Here is a 26,092-nt window from a genome sequence, read left to right as displayed (position 1 = left end):
AGACTTAGTTCAAATTCAACATGTCCAAACATGAACCTTGTATCTTCTGCCTCATACTCCTCCTCCTTTCTTATTTCTGAGATCTGAGACTCTCCGCCATACATGACTGGATCCCTCCCTCTCTCCACCCCACCCCTATCCAGTCAGTCACCCAGCCCTGTATCTTCTACCTCCCAAATAACTTTGGCATCCATTTCTCCCTCTCCATTTCAATCTGCCACTCTCATCATTTCTTATCTGGACTACAGCAAGAGATTCCAAACTGACCTCTCTGCCACTAGACTTGCTCCACTCCAATTCATACTCCACATTTTCTATTTCAAAATTCTGATCACACTTTTTCTTTGCTTTTAATTATAGTAATGGCTACCCATTCCTAATTGTAGCAGGTAAGGTGCTTCAACATTTGCACTTCCCCTACCATTCTATTTTACATTCCCTTCCACTCCTCCTCACGTGGCCTGCATTGAGGTACCACTGAGCACCGTCCAACACATCTGAGACTGCATACCTCCCTTCCATACCTCTCACATCTACTAGGTGGGCTCAGACTCATTCTTTAAGACTTAGCTCAAATATTAATGCCTCTGTGAAATTTCTTTATCTGCCTTTCCCCCTAAAGGTAGAATTAGGTGCCTCTTCACTATGTGCCATGATACACATCCTTCTATGTGCATACTCCCATGGTAGTATGTTGTCAATACTATGTTTCATTGTAGTTGCCTGTATAAACACCTCCCTTTATACTACTTCTTGTGAACTGTGGACTTCTTGAAAACTTCTTGTGAGCAAGGATTCTGTGAACTTCTTGAGTGAAGGATTATATATCATTTCACCTTTGAAGCCCGAGGTTATCACATCTCCTAGCATTTGCATGTAGTAAAAGGAACCTACAACTTTATGAACTTAGAAAACAATAGCTTTTCTAAGTAAGTGTCTCTTGCCCAGTACCAGAGAAGATATAGGTCTCTTAGCCAGTAGCCTATACCATTTTCTCCAGACCCTGAGGAAATGCTATACTAGCTATTCAGTCTGTCCTATCCATTGGATAAACATTCTTTAAAAATATCTTTTTTCTTTTTAAGAATCAGGCTTTTTATGCTTCCTAACTTCCTAAAATGTCTTAGGATTCTCCCACTCAGATTTAGTTTGTAGTTAAGTTATAACTGTCTATAGAACAACTGCTTTGCAGGAAAATCCCTAAGCACTAAGAGTGATCTCACTCTTCCAGACAGTCCATTTTATGTGGAAGTGACATACCTTCTCACCACCACTTCCCCCAATATGCCCAATAAAACAATCTTAACACCACTGTACTTGAGAGTCAAAAAATTTGAGGTGCTCAACTTATTTAAGCCTATTTTTCCTTACTTTAAAAAAATAGATAAAGATAGCTATCTCCCAGGGTTATTGCAAGGATTCATTTCTTCAACCAAATACTTATTAAGAACCTCCTGCACACTAGGCACTGTTCTCAGTGCTGGTGATATAGCAGTGAATGAAACAAACTCCCCTGATCCTAGGTAGCTTTCATTCTAGGAGGAAGAGCAGACAATAAACGATGATGATGATGATGATAGTACCTTACGCTAACTAAACATTTATTTTGTATCTGGCTCATTTATTGCTCACAGCTCCACTGGGCAAATACTATTATGATCTCTACTTTTTTTGTTGTTTAAATTAAAGATCAGAGAGGTTAAGAGACTTGGTTAAAGTCACAGCAAATTTTGGCAAAGCCAAAATTCAAAATAGGTACCTGGTTCCAGGGTCTCCTCTCCAAAAAATAAACAAACAAACAAACTGGGCCACACATGATAGGGGCTCTGCTAAAAAATTCAAGTAAGGGAAAAAGATAACGACCCCTGATGATGGTGGTTAGACTTGCTATTAAAAATTTATGAAAGTGCCCACTTTGGCAGCACATACACTAAAATTAGAAGGATACAGAGAAGATTAGCATGGCCCCTGCACAATATTTTTTGAAAACCTACCTAACAGGTACAATGAACACTATCTGAGTTATGGACACAATTATAACCCTGACTCAAGCATAACAAAATCAATACACATAACCAAGAACATCTGTACCCCTGTAATATTGCAAAATTTAAAAAAATTATGAAAAACATTATATCATTCCTTTTTATGGCTGAGTAATACTCCAAGGTGTGTGTGTGTGTGTGTGTGTGTGTGTGTGTGTGTGTGTGTGTATCACATATAGCACAATGACTTTGGAAGACAGTCTGGCAGTTCCTCAAAATGTTAAACAGAGTTACTATATGACCCAGCAATTCTACTTTTAGATAAATACCCAAGAGAATTCAAACATACCCACACAAAAACTTGTAAACAAATATTCATGGCAGCATTATTCACAAGAGCCAAAAAATGGTAACAGTCCCCCAAATGTCCATCAACTGATAAACAAAATGTCCATCCAATGAACACTTTTCAGCCACAAAAAGAAATGAAGTACTGATACAGTCATCAGTGAACCTCCAAAACATGCTAAGCAGCCAGACATGAAGGCCACACATTGTATGTATCCATTTATATGAAATGTCCATAATTGGCAAATCCATAGAAACAAAGTAGATAAGTGGTTGTCAGGGGCTGGAAGCAAAGGGGACTGAGGAATGGGTAACAGGTAAGGGGTTTCTTTGGGGTAATGGAAATGTTCTGAAATTACATAGTGGTGATGGTTGCATAACTCTGAATATACTAAAAACCACTCTATCATATACTTTTTAAGAGATTTTGAGGGTGGACTTTATGGCATGTACATAACAATAAGGCTATTATAATTAAAAAAAGGAAATGATCATCAGTTGTGTGAAGTTGCTGACTAAGAGGAGAACTGAAAATGAACCATTAGTTCGGCAATATGGTGGACATCTGATGGCCTTGACCAAAGCTATTTTGGTGAAATGGTAGTAAGAACTGAATTTTATACAATGCACAAGAGAATACAGTGCCTGGCAAATACCACCCCCCCCTCGTCAAAAAAAACCCCTCAAATTAACAGTAAGCTACAACTAGTAAGCTTAGGCCCTAAAAGTTTCCAAGCAGAGCAGTGAAGAAAGCCAATTTCTCAAATGCTTCACAGTTGGTGGCAGTCTCTAATACACTGAGTCAGCTTACTAGGTTAGGGAACTACTAAGGAGTATGTTGGTGAGAGGGTGGCCTGAATGCTTGCCCTGCTCTATCCTTCGTGCTGTATGCAATGATGCTGGAGCCAGGTATGGACCCAGCACCAAAGGGATGTTGCCACTACCCAGCATCTCTCTTCACTTAGTCTGCAGGCCTCAAGCAAGACTGGGTCTTGGGTGGGGCCCATAATTGTGGCTTGCTTTCTTATTGGTGCTTCAGAAAACCTCCTTCTGCTCATCATCACTGCTGCTGCTGCCACTTGCTTATCACAGGCACCACAAATTCTTCCCCTGCCTAGCAGGAAGTCAGCCTAAAGGGAAACTGCAAGCTGAAGAGTCATAGAAGTATGCTCAGGTGCTCATGCCAACAAAAGCTGCCTCCACAGCTTAAGGAGTTTATAAGAAAGTACTGCTTTGATATTTGTTGTTTCTATTGTTGCTGTGATGAAATAATTCTTCAATGCCTGGAAAGAAAAAAAACAGGCTGCAAAGTTAAGAGGGGAGAAAAATCCCTTACAGCTGAGGAATTACTTCCTCAGAAAGCTTCCGGGAAGAAGTGATGTTTTGGCTATATGTTCAAGTATTAGTAAATTCTGTTAGACTGAAATGATGGACACAGCACCTTAGGATAGAAAGAAGCATGTATATGTGAATATGCTCCGAATAGAAAGTTCAAGGCAGATTTGTATGACAGCAAAGTTACCTTATGAAAGGCATATAGTGGGACAAGGGTGGAAATGTAAACTAGAGCCCAACTGTAGTGACCTTGAATGCCAGGTAAAGGAATTTAAATTTTTTTTTTTTTGATAAGCTATAAGGAGCAGCTCTAGGGACGTTTAAAAGGAGAATGACGTGATTTAAATTTTTCATTTTTTAAATTTAATTTTATGACTTGATATTACATTCATATGACTCAAATTCTAAAAGTAAAAGAGTGAAAAATCTCCCTCTCATCTCATTAGTTTTCACCTAATACCTTTCCCCATGGGCAATCATGTATTTCTTATGCATCTTTCATTAGATATTCTACAAGCAGACAAGCAGATATTATACAAGCAGACACTATGGATGTGTGTATTCTTTCCCTCTCCTTTTTATACAAATGAAAGCATCTTATGCATACTGTTCTGCACTTTGCTTTTTTCGTATGTCAATATATCTTTGATAACTTCTCATTTCAGTAAAGAGCCACCTCATTCTTTTTATAGCTACGTGGTACTATATTCCATTGTTTGGATGTGCCAATAATTTACTTAACTGGTATTTCTTAACAAACACTTAGGTTATTTTCAACCTTTGCTATTAAAAACAATGTTTCAAAAATAGCCTTGTACATATGTCACTTCCACATGTGAAAATATATCTGCAGGATACATTCCTGGAAGTGGTATTGAAGGCTTGAAGGGTATCTATATTTGTAATTTTGATAAATCTCACCAATTGCCTTCCTTAGAGGTTATATCAATTTATACTCCCATTCCTCCAGCAATGTATGAGTGCCTGTTCCTTCACACCTTTGCTAACACAATATGCTTCATAATTTAAATGTTGCCTTGGAAAGATTAATCAGGTTATATGCATAAGAGGACAAACCCATTTACATTTAAAACTGGATGAATACAGCATATGCTCTTTGGATAAATTTAATTTTGACTGGGAGAAGTAATTTTAAAGCTACATATCTCTATATTGCCTAGAAAAAAGTTCTTTCATTTTTTATAGTCAAAAACCATTCTAGTCTCCAGCTCTCAGGTGAGCAGCCTTTAGCTGGAGATGGAAGAAAGGCAAGACAGCCAGTAGAGGGCTGAGCTGGGCTCCTGGGCAGGGTCAACACTATAAGCAGCTCCTGGACATGCCAAGTCATTAAATTCATAAGGTTCTGTGTCAGCAAGTTTGGGACTAGGAACAAGACAGGATGGGGTACAGGAAATTCTTACAGTGGCCTATGGGGTGGAGAAGCCCCATCAGCTGCTGGGGAAATGGCAATCTTATCTCAGCAAGAAACCCATGGAGAATAATTTGAAATTTACACAGGGATTCTTTCTCAGCCCTTCTAGTGCCTATGAATAAATATGCCTCATCTTCTACTCCTGCCTCCTGCTCTCACCCCTCCTTTATACCTACCTATCCTAAAAGTCCTGCAGCTGCAAACTACTTCTACCCAGATGTTCCTCCTTCTTTTAAAAGGGTACTTTCTATAGCTCCCCTAATAGACTGGAAGCTCCCTAAGGACAGGAACTTCCTTCCTGTTGCTTTAGAACTCTCTTTCACTCTAATTCCCGCAAGATACACTTAATATCTGTACTTGAGTAATTTAGATTCATTCAAGCTATGGACTGCCCCCATCACCTTGTGAAACTTGCCACCATGACAGGTGTCCTGCTGCCCAGATGGAGGCCCAACCTAGACAGGAAGAATCCTGTTAAACAGAGACTCAGAATACCTGAGTGTATGTCTTCTACTGAGAGATGGTTTGCCTTCTGTACTAGCTCATGCAAAAGTTTTTTCTGTCTCAGTCTTTTCTCTCTTAAAACATTTTTAAAATTGTTGATGCATTTGTTGAGGTAAATGGTCTCTGCACACACTTGCTCTAGGCTTAGTCTGTCCTGCTTAGGAGATACAGGCCTAGAACAAGTCTCACTTTCCAGACATGGAGCCAGAGCAAAACTTGGCAATGAATATGCAAGAGGTGAGTGATTAGAAGCAAGAGAGGAGTTGCTTGGATCCTGGGGGGTTTGTTCTCCCTGTGTGGGGATGCCCACTCCACCAGAGACCACACTGAGCAAGCTCTCACTCCCCTGACTCCCAGGGCTCTCCACTGAGCAATCCTGGGCACCACCTGAACTCACTGTCCCAAGAAGTCGATCACTGTTCTCTGACTGGGAACCACTCTCATTGCTTTCCAGGTCCTCAGGACTGAGGGACCCACTGTTATCTAGCTTCTGAAACACTCCTTGCAGAGCTGAACGAAAGTGATGAATTGCTCGGCCCAGTTTACTTGTGTAAAACTTGATTTCCACATCCTCATCCTCCTGTGAGCCACCTAGAACACAAGAGGACTTGTCAAGGACATCCTTTAGGACCTGAGCAGCACATTCCTCCTCTTCGTTCAGGTTAATATGAACCATGTCACTTAAAGTCTCAGGCCCTATTATAATTTCCTCCATCATTCTGTCACAGCTCAGAGCTGCAAACCTTCTAGATTTGTCTGCCAAAAGGTCCTCTAGCTGCTTTGAGCTCAGAATATCAAGCCCAGTTTCACAGCCCAGGAGCTTGTCCTGTGCATTTATTCTCTCTGTCTTCAGCACCCCAGACAGTGATAGGCAGCTGCTGGCCTCACTTTTATTGCTGCAGTCATTTTCTGTTTTTGCTACTTTACAAGCTTCAAGTTCTTGGCTGCATTGTTTGAAAAACTGGGACTTCTCAGAATCCTCCTCTTTTGAGATGAACACGAGGGCAGGTCCCTCAACTTGATGGAGGGTAGACAGAGAAGCCTCTCCCCCAACCAATTCACCACAGCTGCCACGGATAACCTGGGACGTTCCTGAAGCTCCTTTTACTTCATCCCCTGGCTTAGACACATCACTCTGCTTAGCTAAATTGTTCTTGAGTAGTAAGTGAAGACCTTGCTGCTCAGGAGACTGGTGTTCTCTATGTTGATTCTGAGCCCTCATCTGATATGGCCCTGTTTGGGGTTCTTTGTTCCCTGTTTCCATCTGAAGAATTGATTCACCTTGGTTTAAATAACTCCAACTATCATCCTGAAGTTGTTGTTGCAAAAATGATACAGACCCCTTTTGGGGATTCTTACAGCTCTGTGGCCAGCTTGGCTCTTTTCTGGTAGCAATCTGGATGCCCACACTCTGCAAGAGAATGGATTTCTGCAATATGAAGTCTCTATGCTCTACATGGGCAAGCTTCACAACAGTGGGCCTGGGGGGAGGGGCTCTGCCTTCCCGGTAAGCCTCTTTGATGTACCTATTGCACTGCATGCCATTAACACAGAGGTGCTTAGCTAGGAAGCTGTCCACCAGTTCCATAGTATTTTCTCCATCTTGCTCAGGAAGGCCATATAAATACAGAATGGCTTCTTCACTGGGTCTGTCCACATGGGGTTCCTGGGCCTTTTCCTCCACACACGCCTTGTTTAGGGAGCTGCCACCCACCTGCAGGCCTTCTATTTCACTCAGTACTGAGTCTACACAGCTAGAGACTTCGTCCACTGAGCCGCGGACTTGGCTCAAGTGCTGCCGCAGCTCAGCAATCTCAGTCTGGAGACGGCTGATACCTTGCAGCTCTCTGATGATATATTCTACTACATCCCCCAAAGGCTCCCGCTGTTCACGGTTACAGCCTTGGCCAGGGTCTCTGGATGAAAGGGCCTTGGCTCGGTTTCTCTCTGAGGACTCTTGACAGCTTGTGGTAATGCTGGCAGGTGAGACGTCCTGAGAACCAGATGCTGAAGCACAGGCGGTGGAGCCCAGAGGAAGCTGGCTGTTGGCTTGCTGCCCAAAGCTGCAAAGCTGGGCCAGGTCCCCATCTTTCTCTCCACCAATGGCTGAGGCTGCCGACCCATACCATGGGGCTGAAGAGTTGTCCTCTGGTAGGGCTCCAGCAGGGCCTGAGGATTTGCTCTTGATGCCACACATGGTCTCTGCCTTAGCCTTATCTGGGGAAAGCCTGGAGGAGGTTTCCAAGGTGACCATAATTTCTTCCTCTGATTCTTGCAACAATCGCTTCATTTTCTCCCACAGGGTCCGAGGGGTCTCTGCCTTTTCCTCTTATTTCTGGTCAGGATGCTTAACAGAGATTGCCTTGGAAGGCAATAGCCTGTCCTGCTCTTCTCAGTCTGTTTCTAGCAATTATTGCTGGCTGATGCCTTGGGCTTAGCCCACAGTGCTGCCTGAAATGGCCCCATGTTTGGCCTCCAAACCTGGCACATGCCCCTGGATCCTGGCTTGACTTATCCTGTAGCTAGTGAAAAAGGAAAACAGTGCACTCAGGTCAGAAAGCAGCAGGATAATGTGAATTTGAATCAAACTGGAATAAGAATGTTATCTCCTGAGAATATAGGACTCAATCCTGACCTGCCTCCCAACTCTAGCCTTATAGGCTATGGGCAGTCAGTTCTCTCTCCTTGGCTTCTCATTAGAGTGCTGATGTAAAAATAAAGTCCTTGTGTTCTGAGCAGGTCCCCAAAGTCATCAGCATTGAGACAAGCTACTGAGAGATAGATGGGGTAATGTCCATGAGTGATTCCTTCTTTAAATCTTCACAAAATTCAGCACTAGGGTATGGCTCAGGAATGAACAAATAGATGCTTCACCACCAAAGCTCAAATCACATACACAGTGAAAGACAAGACATGGACTCATGGAATGTTTCTTTCTTTCTCTTCCAGTTCGTTCTTCTGGTGAAGACCTAGCTACTCAAAGGTTCATTCTTGCCTATGCTAATAGCACAAAATATTTTCCCTTTGTTTAATGATAGCAACCCTTCACTTGGTGAAAGAACCATAGCAAGTATTTTTAAACTTGGAGGAAAAAAATATTTCTATACCTAATTCTAGAATAAGGTGGTACCATACAGGCACAGACACTGTCCAGACACTGGCAATTAGCATGTTTGAATCTAGAGGGACAGGTAGCTAAAGGCACACAAATGGGGATGAAGGAGGCTCAGGCTAAGGCTGGTGTTTCTGAGCTCCATTTTATAGTCTCTAAGGGTTTTCTAGGCCCACAGAGGAGCCTTCAGAGACTACAAAAAATAATTGTCCAGCACACTGTCCACTGCTCAAGTAACAGAGGGTTGCTCTAACCCTCTGACTGGCCTGGAGAAAACACTGCATGGGACAGGTGTGGAGCTGCTTACTTCACAAAGGGCTCCAGGGTGCCTTACTATCCTCCAGAAAGATGAAGACAGATCTGCCACCAGCCTTGTTCCTGCACCCTAAGCTACTGGCAACTGTACTACAGAGCCAGAGATGACAACTACTTTACGTGGGGTGGGCATCCATTCCCTCTTTACTGGGAATGTGCCAAGTATAGGGAAGGAGCAGAGTGGAAAATACAAAGAGAACCAGGAGATGAATGGGACTGCCAATACTCACTGGTTCTGCTAGGTTACCCTGGGAGGGGTAAGATGGGTTAGCAGGAGACATGCTACCTTTCACATTCTTTGACCAGAGATGCCTTCCCCATTTTCTAGATTACACTGCGATTTCTACATCTTCTAAACCCTTGCCTCCTTTTTTTCCTCAGTACTTAAGTACTCCAGCTCCTCTAAGAACACTACTTCATCAAGGAATTCCTCATCTAAGAACTCTACCCATCTTGTGAGGCAGTGGGTAGGCCCACATCATTCATTACTGCTTTAACTCAAGGTCTCAAGGGGCCACGACCAGCACACCTCTAATGTGGCCAACTCAGTTCTAGTCTGAGAGGATGCTCTATGTGCACAGCCAGAATTCTTGGGTTTGGTGCTCAGCTGTCTACAAAGACCAAGCCTCCAGTTCTAGGGGACTTCAGATTGTTTCTTCTCTTCCTACAAGGACAAAAATCTAAATTTCCAAAGACACTCCTTTCTTTTCTCCCTAGTTATATGGGGATTGGGTATTCCTGATTGGGTCTTGGCACCTAGAGTTAGCCCTAGTTAATGTCTCTGACTCTACAAGGGCTGGAGCTACCAACTGGCCTTTCATGTTTGTCTCAAAAAAGAAAAAAGATTGCTTAACCAAGATGGAAGCTCTGTGTATAACCACATGAGACCATAAGCAAATGCTACTGGACTAATAATCAGAAGACTTAAGTTTGGGTCTTGCTCCACCAGTGACCCTGGATTAAACACTTGACCTCTCTGTGTATTAGTTTCCTCATCTGTAAAGTAGGGAATACAATTACAGGAATATTATAAAGCTAGAATAAGAGACTGGTACCATAGTAAACTGAAAAGCACTACAGTATTGTTATTATTACTCACATGGCAAGTCCCTGAGCCACAAAAGCAGGGAAATCAATGTCTAAGACAAGCATGCAATCGCCTACAGGGTATGGTTTGAGTGAACTATGACTTATACCCCTTCCCCAACTCCTACCTTTCCCAGTCCTTCCTAATGGCCTACAGCAGTGCCTAGAATCCCACTAGTAGAGTGTAATCCTTTGAGTTAGTCTTGCTTTCTCCTAGAAGTCTTCTTTATAAGGTAAGAAAAGGGAGGAACAAATCATTCAGCTCCCAATACTTCATTCAGGTTTCAGGAGGCCTGCCATCCTTTCTTAGGCAGGCTGCAAGCATGAGGAAGGGGCAAATGGCTACAAGAGGCCAGATTTTTCTTTCTAATGCTGGTGAGGCCCAGATTTCATTGCCAGGTCCCCCAAGGCTAGCCCTACTTTGGTCCAGATGAGATGGTTTGTCAGAAACAAAAATGAAGCTGATTCTCCTGCTACTGCCTCAGCACAGGCCAGGTTAGCCTGGGGTTACCTGCTTCTATCCCTAAGTTCAATACTCCACACAGGCTTGGCCTAACCTCCTAGACAGTCTTACCAGGTATCCCCGTCCCAGACTGCTGTGTCACAACACTGGCTGGCCAACCACACAGGGGGTAAAATGGCACAGCCATTGAATTCAGAGCCCTTTCTGATGGCCTCCTGAAGGACTAAAGGTGGAGCTTCCTGGTTCCCCATGTTACTGACAAATAGGAAATTCCCAACTAGAGCTGCCATAGCAACTTCTCCCAGCCCCAAAGATAAGTGAGAGGTTGCTTGTTCTCTCTTAATTGCTTCCATATTAAACAAACAAACAAACCCCTCCAAATCTTCTTCTGAGTTGGCAGTCACTGATCATAGATGAACTCTAAACTTAAAAATCCCTCCTGCTGATACAGGTTCCCTAACAGAACCAAACCACTCAGTCATCAAAGTCTTTAGGCTTTGAAGCAGGGGCCAGAGCTCAGTGTGAAGCCCAGAGAATCAACCAGTCACTTTATTCAGAGCCCAATAGGATATTAGAAGCCACCATGGGCTGAAAGGGCAACTCTCAGGCCAGGAGCCCAATTTACCTCCTTCCCAGCCTCATTTTGCTACCATCGTCCACGGGAATGAAATTACAAGGACTAAACCGTAAGAAGGACCATTTAATGTCCAAGTAAATTCAACCGAATGAGTACTTACTGGGTGTGCCAGGCTAAGCTATGCACCAGGGATATAAAATATAGTACCCGCTCTCTAATATAATATTTTAAGGTTTGGAGAGAGAGACAGATAGACAATCACAATATAAAGTGATACATGTTATAACAGAAGTTGTAATAAAAAGTAAGCATTTAATTCCAGGGGCAGGGGATAGTAAGAAGATAAGAGGCCCAGCAGAACCAGAGTAGGCAAGGCCCAGATAAGTAATGTTTGAACTGGGATAGATAAGTAAGCTGTGGAGTCCACCCAGCCATCTAATTTCCTTCAAGGTACCCAGTGCTGGCACTCTGCCCTATCCTGGTGGCCTATCCACTCTGGTCAACTTTTCAAATTTCAAATACACACTCTAAGAAATGACCGTATCTTTCTGTGCTCTTTTCCTAAGGAATGCCTAAGACTGAGAAAAATAAGGCAGCCCTTTCAAGCGATATTGGCATTTGAAAAGGAAACATATCAAAACAGAATGAATTAATCAAAAAGATTAAAGCTTTAATGATGGCAGCTGAGAATTACAACAGAGAGTCAACCCCTTAAATCACATGGCATCAGCATCAGCCTACCAATAAAAAAACATCAAGAGAAAATAAAAACCCTCAGTTTTCTGAAATGGCTGGTTCTTTTATCCCTCTCTTTGACTTGTCAAATAAATATGATTAGGAATATAATTATTCCTTGTAAAAATTGCTTCTGACCCAAATCTTGGCTTGGAGGAAACAACTGGGGTACCTCTGGGAACAGGCTAGGTCTCAAATCAAGCAATCTCTCGCTTTGTGTGAAACAATCCCAGCAAGCAGAAAGCCAAGAGCTCTGACCCACTCATAGAGGACAGATCATTCCTGGGCCATTTACCACGTATGCTGTATGGTTAATATGGTAAGATAAGTGGATTTCTACAACCAGGTAGGGGGACTCTTAGGATATTAATCTTTGGGAAAGAATCAATGCCTACAGAGTATCTTGTCAGAAGAAAATGATCAGGGCACAAGGTGTGGAGAGGGAGATTAGCCAAAGGGAATAGGGAATGCCCTAGATTGAAGGTTTAGCAAGGTCCCAGTTCTGCAGTTCCTAGGATTTGCCATCCCTCTTCAGCAGCACTAAGAGGAGCTCCATGTATAGGCCAGAAAAGAGAGAGAACCTTGGGTGACATACACTTATGATATAGTGGCATGCAAGGACCCAGCCTTCAGAAGGCTGGCATATTTAGTCCCCAGAATGAAGACTGAATACCAGCCAGGAGAGCTGGATATTCTGTGCCCTCCCCAGGGCTCCCTTTCAGTGGTACCAAGGTTCATTATACTAAGGATTATAACAAACCATACAATAAATACATGCATACCTAGAATCTGACTCATGACACAAACTGTCTTCTTTGACCAAATTTGACTCAGGCTCCTCTGAGTCCTTTTTCTGAACAGGCCCCTGATATTGGGCTCTGTCCTGGGTCCATTTAATCCAGTTTTAGCAAGAATCCTGCTGTGTCAGTTTAGTGAAAATCCCCCACCCTTGATTTCTGACCAAATTTCTCATCAATATCTTATCACCCTGGCCTGCCCTCAGCAAAAAGCCTGTCATGTCGGTTTAGCCAGAACTGATATTTCCTCTTATTTTCCATCCACTTACCCACCTTGTTCCTTGGCTACAAATTCCCGCCTTTCTTTGTATTGGGGGTTGAGCTCAATTGCTCACCCCTACTATAAATCCCCATTGTAGCAGTCCTCCCACATAGTTTGTTTTACTATCTTTAACAAATGTCAAAATAGGCGGGGTGTGGTGGCTCACACCTGTAATCCTAGCGCTCTGGGAGGCTGAGGTGAGAGGATCGCTTGAGGTCAGGGGTTCAAGACCAGCCTGAGCAAGAGCAAGACACCGTCTCTACTAAAAATAGAAAAAATTAGTGGGGCATGGTGGCACATGTCTGTAGTCCCAGTCAGGAGGCTTGAGCCCAGGAGTTGAAGGTTGCAGTAAGCTATGATGATACCACTGTAGTCTAGGTGACAGAGTGAAACTCTGTCTCTGAAAAAAAAAAGTCAAAATAATGTTTCATCATGCCCTCTTTTTTCCTTATTACCTCATGGCTCTCGTGAGTAGACTGAACAGGCACGTGAACAGAAATCTACCGATTGAACACTGACCCTCCCTTTACTACCCATTCTCTAGTCCCTTACTCTAATATTTTCCTTATAGAACTTATTACCATCTGACAGATGATATATTTGTTTGCTTGTTCATTATTTGTCTCCTTCCCTCACCTCTGCATCCTAAAATGTGAGTAGGGACTCTTTTTTTTTTCATTCTTGTATCCTCAGCACCTAGAACAGCACCTGTGCTGAAAAACAAAAACAACCCCCTCCCAAAACCAAACAAAAAAACTCCAAACTCCTGTCATTGAATAAAACGAATCAGAACACAAAATCAGGAAATGTTAGAGTTGGACAAATTCTTTCGAGAATATCTAGGCCTGGAATCCCATACTACATTGGGATCTAGACTATGAAATAGTTTTGTTATCATGGTGTGTTTCTAAATTTTGAATGTAAAGTCTTTAGGCAGACAAGTACTCTAGCTTCTCAAAACCCCTATTGCCCTTGACCTACAATGACATCCTTGCTGTTATCTGTTTTACTTTGGCAGACCCCTATATGAGAGGCTGTTACTTTAGGGCCCACAGTGGGCATGAATTCCATTACATTTGAACTCCATGTGTTATTTGAACTCCCAATGCCTAGCTACCGAGAGTTTGCCCAATAGCTATGCTGACTATACAGCCTGGAACACAGTGAGAACTCAGTGCTATGGAAAGAATAAATGAGTTGATAGCAGAGCTGAATTAGAATCTAGGTCCCCTAATTTCTAGTCCACTTCTATGTCCATGACAACATGCTGTCTTCAAGTTTTAGGTTTCCTTCTGCATTGATGGATTTCAACCCTTTATCATTGTAAATCTGAGGTGGAAATCTTCCCCCAATTATACTTACAATTTTCTGGGAACTCACTCAGGACAACAACAACAAAAAAGGGAGGTAGCAGCACTGACTTCTGCCAGACTTCAGTTAGTTGGTGTCTCTCCAGCACAAGACTGGCAGAGAGGCCCTGCCATGGCTCCCATTTGCCCTTCCAGTTGGAAAAGCTTCCCTGACCCTTGTGATAATGATGAGTCTAGAGCAGCACTGTCCAATGGAAACATAATGTGAGCCAAACATGTAATTAAAAAATTTCTAGTAGCCAAATAAAAGAAACAGGTGAAATTAATTTTAACATACTTTATTTAATCCAATAGAAAAAATATTATTTCAACATGTATTCAATACAAAAATTTCTAATCATATATTGGGATTCTTTTTTCTCTGCTAAGTTCTTGAATCTGACAAGTATCTTATGTTTACAATGCATCTCAAATTAGACTAGCCATTCTTCAAGTACTCAGTCACAGGTGGCCAGTGGCTACCATATTGGACAGCACAGGTCTAGAAGCTGGGGGTGGGAGATATTCTGGAGAGCCTTCCAAACCTGGCATATTGCCATCATCTCAGGGCAGCAGAATTCTCTGTTCTTTTACTCATCTTTTTACCTACTCACTTTCATCCTAGCTGGAAGGAGAACATTTCCATTTTGCATCAGTTCAATCCTCCTCAAGGCTACAAAGAACAAAGTAGCAAGACACCGACCTGCAGAAGATGAGAACTTTTCTCCCCCGAACCCAATCTTTTCTTGATACCCTGTAGTAGCTCTATATAGCTTCCTGTGGGCAAAACCACAGGATAAACCCGGTTACTTCAGCAGAAGCTACCCATTCACATGGAAGACTCAGAGACCTCTCACAGATAAGAGAATAATTTCAATGCAGCTGGGTCAAAGCCAAGCTGTCTTACACAACTCACAATCAGAGAGACACATAGTAAAATATTCTATTTGTTTAGAATTTTTCAGTTTACATGATTCCTATTTTATCATCACAACCACCCTATGAAGCAGGAGGGTTGTTATTATTCTGAATTATTATTCTGATTTCATAGATGAAAAAATGAAGTTCAGAGAGGCTAAATGACTTGACCAAGGTCACTGAGTACAACTAGGATTTAAAACTGAGTCTTCAATCTACAAAGTTAGTGCTCTTTCATCATACACACTTGACACAATGGACAGATTATCTATTGTGCATGTGTGCACATACTCAAGATGGAGAAAACTCAAGAAGACTTTTCTTTATATGGTATATGCATACATGAGAGGGATGAATTAATACTCATGTTAGAATGACAGTATACACACTCTCTCCCTCACACACAGACAGGAAGGATGGAAAGGTTTTTGAATATACACAGAATATATACAAGAACAGAAAGGTTACTTGAGTACATGCATACACATGAGATGAAAGGACAGATTATTTCTATATATGTATGCACAAGGAGAGAGAGATGGCTTTTGTATATTCATATAAGGTGAATGAAGAGTTGTCTATATTTATGCATATATACGAGAATGGACAGGTTATTTATAAGCACATGTTTCTCTCAAAAAGGAAAAAAAAGATTACTTGTATACGAGTATGCACACAGAGAGTGGTTGGGTTATTTGTATACATACAGGAGAGTACCAAAGAGGAAATCGATGGTCAGATTATCAACACACAAACACATGCACGTGAAGATTCTACCCCAGTGCTGAATATGCTACTTTTCACTCATTACAATGACCCCCACCAGCAAGTTGGCTCAAGCAGTTATGTAATTAACGTAGCTGCTCCATATTCCACCCACAAATGCTTTGCTTTTGTCCCTGCTTGTCGTTCAGACTCTGTCATACACTCAACATCACTTACCTTGCTGTCGCAACCAAAATAAGGGTTAAGAAAATGAAAAGAAAAAACAAAACAAAACACATTAAAACACTAATTCTCAAGTTTTAGAATGCAAGTGCTGTCTTTAAGAGGAAATCCATCCAGAAGCACTCCTTGGTTTGACAGAGAAGCCACAGGATGAACTTTCTGAGCCACAACACTGCTGCTTGCCCAACCGACAAACAGAGCCAAGAAGCTATTATTCTCAGTTGCATCCAGCTGGCTGGCTCCACAGCACAAAGTTGATGATATGAACAATGCCCCGCTGAGAAATCCCCTCAGTGAAGCTGGGCAGGAGTCTTGCTGGCTGCAAATCTAGGAATCCAATCTGGTCCACACCTCTCTGCGGAGGGGGATTCTGACGACCAGCCTATAAGCAACAGCAGCCAAACTTCAACTGGATGTAGAATTCTAACTCAATCGATTCCGGGCTTTGAGACTGAGACAGAAAGCAGGGCAGCTCCTGCTCCTGCTGCTGCTCCTCCTCCTCTCCAGCTGCTTCCTGCCTGCAACCTCCCATAGGGCACCAGCCTTCCTCACACGTTCCTGGCGCACACACCCCCTTCCCAACACACTCACGCACACACAACCCTTGCCAGCAAGCTCACTCACACACCCTTGGTGAGTGTCTCTCCCTCTCGCTAAATATAGATCTTACTCCCTCCCCTCCCCCATTTCCTTCCTTCGTTCTCCCTTTCTTCTCCCCTGCTTATCCACCTCTCATGTCTGGGCTACAGGATATAAAGAGACAGAAGACAGAGCTCTATACTTTGAGGAGACCCCAGTCTCAGAGGGAAGCCAGAACACAGCATTCTTGCTATGGAGCTGCTGGAGCACAATACAAAGGGAGTCTTCCCTTCTACTGAGGCAGGCTCTAGGTTGGTTGGTTGGTTTTACATGTATATAATCTGCTGCTGGCATTTGGAGAAACTGAAGGACAGGTAAAGTGCACAAGTGCAGTTAACATCAAAGAGCCATGTTCTTGGAATAGACATCTAGTCCAGTTCCTCCTGAACAGCCATTGCAAGAAAAGCAACTGGAAAACAAGAACTGCCTTAGGCTGTGCCAAGGCAATGACTAGGGATAAACAGGAATCTGGGTAGGCTGAACTGGATTCTACTGCAGAAGTCTGGACCAAAGGTGGTTTTAGAATCCAGAATTAGGAACTAAGTAATCTAAAGTGATACCACACTGACCAAAAAGCTGTCTAAGGTTCTGGGCCTTGTTTTCATAATCCCAAATTTTCCAACTCTCCTTTGCCAATAATAGCCCCAAAATTTGGGATTATGAAAACAAGGCTAATTCTGGATTCTAAAACCATCTTTGGTCCAGACTTCTGCAGTAGAATCCAGTTCAGCTCACCCAGCTTCCTGTTTATCCCTAGTCACTGCCTTGGCAATTAGGGCCCTCTTGTGGCCCTAATTCCTAATAATTTGGCAATTCTAGTTAGGACTCATTGGGAAACTGAATGTCTTATCTTCAAATAACACTCAAGTTATTCACTGTAACATAATGTCCAAACATAAGCCAGGGACCTTTGAAGCTCTGAAGTACAAAATGCCAAATTCATGAAACATGACATCCCTTTCCATCCTGTAACCACAGGACAGGAAAAACATCACTTGATGAACCTAGTAGAGACCCTCAGAATCCTTCTCAGTGTAGAGGCTCCCTATTCTAACTCCCTCAAACCTGATCTAATGAGAAAAGGCCCTCCTCCTCCTTAGACCAACAGTGGGTGAGCAAGTTTGATTCACCCAGCATGCCCAAACCAGGCTCTCAAACCTTGCTACTTCTGCTGCCCTGCAACAGTTCTCATGACAATCTATAATAAAGGATTAGCCCACGAATCAGGTAGTCAGTCTATGGGGGCTATCCTAGGATCTGTCACTGAAGAATAGGCAGCCCTATATGGTAGATAAAACAAGCTTATAAATTAAGAATGATTTTTCTGGCTTATCCACGATCCTGAGGAGAAAGGGTTGATTCTACAGCCAACATTTGCCTCCCTACTGCCTTCTTCCAATAACATTGCTTCCCCCTCAACCAAGGAAGAAAATTTAGATTCCAAGAAATGCTAAACAACCCATTTCTTAACCATCCATCTCATTATGCAGTCAACACTGATGGCAGAGCAAATACCTCCTAACCCAGTTGGGAGCTGGCTGGATGACAGAAGAGATAAGGGATGACAGCACAACTATAACCACATCTAAATACAGAGGAAAAAATAACTTGAAAACTGTCAAAATTTCTGTGGAAGTCACAGCCAATTTACTGTGGTATTTCCCATACTTCAGCCAGGAGAAAGAGGTAAAGGGTTTAAAACAAGAAATATAGGGAAGGCTGATTAAGTCAGAATTCCCTTTTCATCTCTGCAGCGCTCACAAAGAGCCCAGAGTAGCGGCTATCATTATCAGGCTTGGGTCTGGGCTACCTAGGCTGAGGAGAAGCTCAAACTCTCAAATCTGGGGAAGATCCCCAAGACCTGGCTGAGGCCTCCAGATGGCATTCCTCAGGCTAATAGGATCCTGTCTTGTCACCCAAACACATTCAGCCCATTTTCCTAAGCAGCTGGGGCTTTCCAGAAAAACAAAAGTTCAGACAGTAGAAGACATGTTTAACAAATGAGACACAACAAATCTGCTATCTCTAGTTATAGTCTAGTTATAATCTTCAAACTTCACGAGAGAGCTCATACAGCTTTGACCACAAATTACCTTTCCACCTTCCCATGGTTCAGCAAAAGCAGGAGGAGAATAAGTGGGAAAGTGGTAAATAGCAGTCAGTGTAAATTCTGGTTTAAAAAAAAAAAAAAAAAAAAAGGCAGGGCTCCTTCTGCCACTGTTGCACAGGGCTCACAGAATGCTAAACATCATATGACCAAAGGACATCAGATCTCCTCAGTGGACTAGCCTTTTGGGATAGGCAGGCAACTTCCATTTTGGGAGCCATGTAAACAACAATTTAGCCTCCTTGACAGAGTGGGTTTGGCCCTTGAGAAGCCTGGGCAGGTTAAATGGATGAGGTGCTTTTTAGAGGTAAGAAATAGCACAGAACCCACCTTAATTGGGAAGCTTCCTCAAAGCAGGGCTGCTCAAGAGCTAGCTGGGCATAACTGGAAAAACAGATTGGGTTAAGAAGGGAAAAGCATTTATCCAGAAGCTGTGAAATACTCTGAAGGTTTGGTTCCCGATTTAAATCTTTGCAGGGATCTTCGCCTAGAGACAGATGAGTAAGATGGAAATTCAACATGAGACACTGACACTCACGCAGAGTTGTGGGAAGGTTCAGAGCTGCAGGAGCTCTAAAGGGGAGCTGAATGGGTGGGTTAGTCAGAAGACCACCTGGTGCACAAAATTCATTTTCAGCTAAAGCAACTGAGTGGTGTCGCAGGGATACTAGAGGAGGGCCTCACCCATTACAATTCTTCCCCATCACACAAACCAATCTAAGTCTCCCTGAGGATGGATATAAGTGGTCTGAAAGCAAAGAACATGCCTGCTCCAAACGGGCCTGCCCTCTCAGGTGTCACTGCCAGAGACAGGCTGGGTCAGGATGAGCAAGTCCTGACCTTATCTTCTAATATCAAAAATCACAGACACAGGGCCGGGCGCTGTGGCTCACGCCTGTAATCCTAGCTCTTGGGAGGCCGAGGCGGGCGGATTGCTCAAGGTCAGGAGTTCAAAACCAGCCTGAGCAGGAGTGAGAACCCGCCTCTACTATAAATAGAAAGAAATTAATTGGCCAACTGATATATATATAAAAAATTAGCCGGGCATGGTAGCACATGCCTGTAGTCCCAGCTACCCGGGAGGCTGAGGCAGAAGGATCACTCGAGCCCAGGAGTTTGAGGTTGCTGTGAGCTAGGCTGACGCCACGACACTCACTCTAGCCTGGGCAACAAAGCGAGACTCTGTCTCAAAAAAAAAAAAAAAAAAAAAAATCACAGACACAGGGTACAAAGGATAGGTGGGGCCAATGGAGCAGTCAGCTTGTGACTGTTTTCCTTTTCTACCACTAAGGAAAGCCAGAAGCAACATGAAGAGGCTGACAAGTGGTCACAGAGCTGGGATTTGTTTAACGAGGAAAATAGTTTATTCTGGCTTAGAAAAAGTCTTTTCTCCCCCTGTAGAATTATGCCCTCCCTAAACCAACTGCGAGAGTATATGCAGCAGAAAATGATGGGCAATGGGAGGGGATCCTACTCCTTCCCTCAGGAGCATGCCACCCTAGGGGAGTGAGGAGCCTGGCAGAGATGTGCTGACTTTACTGATGTGCTAAGACATAGTTGCTTTGCTGCCTAAATCAGACCTGACAAGCTGCAAGGCAGGCCCTAAGGAGTCACAAATTGCTGACAAATCTCAGTCCTACAATCAGGTCAAGCACCATCCCTCATTAGCAAAAAGTTGAACATAAAGGGCTGATAAACTGCTCAGGACTGCCCAGCTAACCAGTTAGCTTTTCGGCCTGTACCTCTAAAGAGTATGGCCCCATATCCATTTCAGGATCAAATGATTAAAACCTTGTAATCGAGCAATCTGTATGTCTATTGCCCTCTCACATAAACCTGGTCAAAAGTCACAGCTCCCAGATTTAGGGCTGATGCAGGTCCTGAACTAGTATCTGTCTGTACACATCCCAGTCCAATCTACAGAGTGCACTGGTCCTACCTCAAACTCCATACCCAAAGGAAGCCAAGGAGCCATGCGCTGAGGATTCTCTAAAGGGAATCCAAAGTTTGAAATGTTATGGAGAAGTGAACCTCTTGTACTAAAAGGAGACTGACTTAATATTGATCAAATATCCCCTTCAGTTCTTTGTGGCTTGTTCTAAGATGTATCTTAGGCCAAACCAAAATCTGGAGAATTTTCTTGGCTTAGGACCACTTCTATAAATGTGTAGAAATATATCCCCAGCCAGCACACGAGTCTCAAGTGTCTTAAGACTCAATGAAGGGACCCCAAAGAGGTAGGTCTTTCCTACAAGATTCTCCATGTATTCAAAAATATCTGACATGAGGTATTGAGTTATAGGAAACTAGCTAATATATAAAAGGGAAGAGAAGGCTGAAGGGAGACCCATCCTTAGATGGGGATTTCTGACAGAGTAACAGGATGCATGGTGAAGAAAAAGGGAAGCACTCAGCTAGAGTCAGGAGAGAGTGCTAGACTTAGCCTACAAAGTAAGGAATGCTGAGAGCAAGCCTAATGTTGGTGTTGGCATTCATGTTTACAGCCCTAGGCTGTCAGCTTACCCATCTCATGCAGAGATGACTTCTCTTCTCTGACACAGGGTCCTTGGAATCCATAAATACTAACTCTTTACCCAGTGACCGAATCCCCTGCAAAACCCTTTGTCCTTTTTCCACATAGTCACCAAGTCTAATCTATTTTACCTTGTTACCTATCAAATGTAGAGGAGTTTACAACTGTTAGTCCAGGCTTAATTCTCACCTAAACTATTGCAAAATATTCATCCTTCCTAGTCTCCTTCCAGAACCACCTCCCCTTCACTCCTCCTTACCCCTGATCCATTATACACAATTTGCTAGGGGGACATTTCTAAGATATAGATTTTTTCATTTATTTTCTTAAAATCCTTCACTGACTGTACCCAAGAAAAAGCCCAAGTTACTTAGTATATTATCAAAGTTCTTTCTTGACCTGTCCACATCTAGAAGGATATTGCTTCCCAATACCCTAACTTAGGTCAAACCAAACCCCTTGCACTCACTTAATGTGCCATCCCATCCTTTTTGTTTCCAGATGGTCCTGTCTAGAGTAAACATCAGACAGTAACCATCAGGATGGCGAGGAGGTAGAAAACTTATCAAGTGCTTTTGGAGAAAACATGACTCAGAGTCAGAATAGTAAAAATTACTCTGGTACCTATCTATTATGGGCTGAATTGTCTGAATGTCTGTGCCCCCTCCCCAAATACCTATGTTAAAATCCTAACTTCCAAGGTGATGATATTAGGAGGTGGGCCTTTTGGGAGGTAATTATGTCATGAGGGCAGAGTCCTAAACAAATAGGATTAGAGCCCTGACAAAACAGGTCGAAGGGAGTTCTTTCACCCCTTCCACCATGTAAGGACACAGCAAGAAGATGCCACCTGTGAACCAGACCCTCACCAGACTCCCAGTCTGCTACAGGCAGGCCCTCACCAGACTCCCAGTCTGCTGGGGCCTTGATCTGAACTTCCCAGCCTCTGGAACTATGAGAGATAAATGTCTTTTGTCTATAAGTTACATAGTTTATGGTATCTTGTTATAGCAACCCAAACAGACAAAGACAAATTGTGTTCCACCAAAATTCTTATGTTGAAGTCCTAATTCCTAGCAGCTCAGAATGTGACCTTATTTGGAGATAGGTCTTTAAAGAAGCAAACATGTTAACATGAGGTCATTAAGGTGAGCCCTAATCCAGTATGACATAAAAGGGGACATGTGGACACAGAGATACACACAGAAGACAATGGGGAGAAAAATAGGGAGAATATGGCCATCTATAAGCCAAGGAGAGAGGACTGCAAGAGATCCTTCCCTCGCAGCCCTGAGAAGGAACTAGCCCTGCCAACACCTTGATTTCTTGATTTTAGACTTCTAGTTTCCAGAACTATTAAACAAGAAATTTGTTGTTTAAACTACCTAGTCTGAGGTACTTTGTTACGGCAGCCCTAGCAAGCTAATATAGTACTTTTCAAAATTACTAATTACACAAAAAAGAATTTTACAAAATAATAAATACCTTTTAAGTACCTAAGTGTTATATCAGGCATGATGAAAAGACATGATCCTTGCCCTTAGGGAGTTCATAGCCTAACAGGGTAAACATCACAGCATGGGGCATTGTTATACCCTTGTTATATATTCTGAGGGGGAGAAGTATTAGATTTTGTGCTCGGGTGACTGGTAGTGCCATTTACTGAGAAAGAACGTATAGAAGAGGGGGTGGAGGAGAAAGAAAAGATGATGAGTACAGTTTGAACACACTGCATGAGGTGCCTATGAACATTCAGGTGACACTATCTATAGGGAGCTGGATATAAAATCTGGAGCTCATGAAGGAGGACTGAGGTAGAGACAGCAATTTGGGATTTATCACTTACGGGTTAGGACATGGCTGAGATTATCTAGAGAAGAGAATGAAGTGGAAAACAGAGCTTGGGAACCATTAAGTTTTAAGGGGCAAGCAGAGAAAGAGAAATGCTGTGAAGGAAACAAAGTTGGAACTGTCAAAATAAGAAAAGGACTTGGAGCGAAACATATCAAAAAGCCAAGAAGGAATAGTGTTTTAGGAAGAAACCAGTCAACAGTTTTTATCTCACCTGTCACGAAGAAATGCTCCAGGAGGTTTCCAACTAGAATGCCCTTCCTAACTTGTCATCTTTGACTATTTATGTCTGAATGTCTTCAGATGTGGATTGAATAAACACATTTCCTTAGAATGCTTGAAGATGACAACCAGCAAAGGGAAGTAGAAGCCTCAGGAACAGGCTACAAGTTATCTCTTCCCTTTGGGTTCAAGAAGTCTTATTTCATGTACTATTACTATACCTCAGGATGTGTGTCTGTTTTGGAATTGGTGGTAAATTTTAGCTGCACTGTCTACAGAATACAACATGCTACTTGCAAGTAGCTACAGATATCCTTAATGGCATATGCTTGTACATACAGGAAGTAAGTTATCCCTTGATTTTCATCTTTATAAGCTATTATTTTTTGGACATTTCCAAGATACTTAATAGCAATTGCTAATTTAGCATCCTCTGAGAATTCCTCTGACAAGATTCTCGGACTACCCTAATCTAAAGGGCTTGCTCCCTACTTTAAAGTCCTATGGCAACTATTTTCTGTTAAAAGTGTTAATCATGTTTTTGCAATTACTTACTTATGGCCTTGTAACACCATTTAATATTTTAAGCATTCATTCCGTAAAACTTTGCCAATGGTCTACTAAGTATTGGGAGTTATGCTAGGAACTGGCAATCAGTTCCTGACCTCAAGTGCAATCTACCAAAGGAGTTAGGGTATTTATATATGCACAGAAAATGCAAATAGAAAGCAGAAGTAACAAGAAAATATGTGGCCAGGAATAGGACCTCTGAGGCCCTGTAATATGTTTTTCTACCTACATGTATTAGGCCTATTAGGCAGAGAAGATACACCAGATGAAGTCTACTCTTAACACCTAAGACGTCAGACACAAACACCTACATGGCCTTTTAGCTTGATAAGCCAGCTGGGCCCAAACCAGTTCTTTAACAGAAAAATCAATTCAAAAGAAAGGTCAAGCAGCCTGCAACTTCACCCCTTTCCCCTGGGCCCATATTCTTGACATCTGAATTTTCTCCCAGTGCAAGAGGAGGTACAAAAAGGATTATCAGAGGCCCAAAGCAGTTTTCTCAACCTGCCTTTTCATTCCCCAATTTATTCCAACTGACAGAGCTCCTGACTCCAGCATAAAAGCCCAATTAGAACTCCCTATTCTTTGAGCCTGGAGTGAGAGGACACCCTTCAGCAACTCCTAAAGGTTAGAGTGAGTGGCTAAAATGTATCATAAGAGACACAGATAAAATGTATGAGAATTTGAGAAAGAAAAATATTTCTAGCTTTAGAAATGTGGTTTGGATAGGAATCAGGGAAGTCTCCATGAAGGGGGTGATACGTGGGCTTGATCTGAAGGATGAATAATATCTGGATATGTGGGAACTAAAGAGAAGTAAGGGCATTCAAGGTAGAGGATACAGGATGAGTAATGATACAAAAGGGAGAAAAAGGAAGGTATGTTGTTAGAAGGGAAAGAAATTAACATTTACTGAATGTTAACCTACTAGGCCCTGCTCTACATGTATCATTTTATCGAACCCTTATCCATCTACTGAGGTCGGTATGATATCCAATTAAGAGATGGGAAAACTAGGTTCCCAAAAGGCTGGATGACTTTCCTAAGCCTAAGGTTACATAGGTAGTGAGTGGTAGAGCCATATTTCAAACTCAGGATCTGGCTGATTCTAAAGCCCAAGTTCTTCAACTGAACCATGTAGCCTTTGGTTGAAAAAGGTTAGAAAAGTAGATTGGGCCAAGTCATGGAAGGTCACAGATGCCAGGCTAAAAAGTTGAGACTATAATTTACCCATGGAAAGAAAAATTAATGTTTTTTTTGAAGAGAAACTTCCTTCATTTATTCACTTATTTATTCATTTATACACTCGTTCAACATCTGTAAAGAGTTTGCTGGATGCCAGGCATCAGGAATATAAAGTTAGACATTGTCCCTATTCTGAATTTTAATGCTATTTTTCATTTAGCTTTTTAACTTTTTTTTTTTTTTTTTTTTTGAGACAGAGTCTCGCTTTGTTGCCCAGGCTAGAGTGAGTGCCGTGGCGTCAGCCTAGCTCACAGCAACCTCAAACTCCTGGGCTCGAGTGATCCTTCTGCCTCAGCCTCCCGAGTAGCTGGGACTACAGGCATGCGCCACCATGCCCGGCTAATTTTTTATATATATATCAGTTGGCCAATTAATTTCTTTCTATTTTTATAGTAGAGACGGGGTCTCGCTCAGGCTGGTTTTGAACTCCTGACCTTGAGCAATCCACCCGCCTCGGCCTCCCAAGAGCTAGGATTACAGGCGTGAGCCACAGCGCCCGGCCTGCTTTTTAACTTTTTATTAAATTATATACATATAGAAAAGTACACAAATCAAAAAGGCAGTATTATATTAATATAAACAGAATCCAGATCAAGAAACAGGATCACCAGAACTCCAGAAGTCCCACCCTCCCACACATCTAATCACTACCAATTCCATCCCCCACAGGTAATCACTATCTGGATGTCTGACACCACAGATTACTTTTGCCTATTTTTGCACTTAATATAAAAGGAATCATAGAGCATACCTTCTTTG

General features: G+C 42.5%; 1 protein-coding gene and 1 pseudogene across 11 annotated transcripts in view; one reads left to right on the top strand and one right to left on the bottom strand.

The window, feature by feature from the left end:
- The window catches only part of UNC13B (unc-13 homolog B), a 190,682-nt gene that overhangs the window by 39,485 nt on the left and 125,105 nt on the right, over positions 1-26,092 (bottom strand). For 2 of the 11 annotated variants that reach the window (XM_076008823.1, XM_076008824.1), the window contains exons 1-2: positions 16,161-19,901; positions 5,596-8,126 (exon numbers count right to left, since the gene is read on the bottom strand). The exons of 8 other annotated variants lie outside the window; for them this stretch is intronic. In XM_076008823.1, coding sequence (XP_075864938.1) covers positions 5,596-7,894 — 2,299 coding nt within the window. In that variant the 5' untranslated portion in view covers positions 7,895-8,126; positions 16,161-19,901. Of the gene's footprint in view, positions 1-5,595; positions 8,127-16,160; positions 19,902-26,092 lie in introns of those variants that run through there. One more of the 11 variants, XM_076008825.1, reaches the window with a different exon arrangement.
- Positions 1,907-1,976, top strand: LOC142874677 (uncharacterized; annotated as a pseudogene).

This window comes from Microcebus murinus, chromosome 12 (assembly GCF_040939455.1).
Source record: "Microcebus murinus isolate Inina chromosome 12, M.murinus_Inina_mat1.0, whole genome shotgun sequence".
Taxonomy (NCBI): domain Eukaryota; kingdom Metazoa; phylum Chordata; class Mammalia; order Primates; family Cheirogaleidae; genus Microcebus; species Microcebus murinus.
This window is presented reverse-complemented; position numbering and strand designations above follow the sequence as displayed.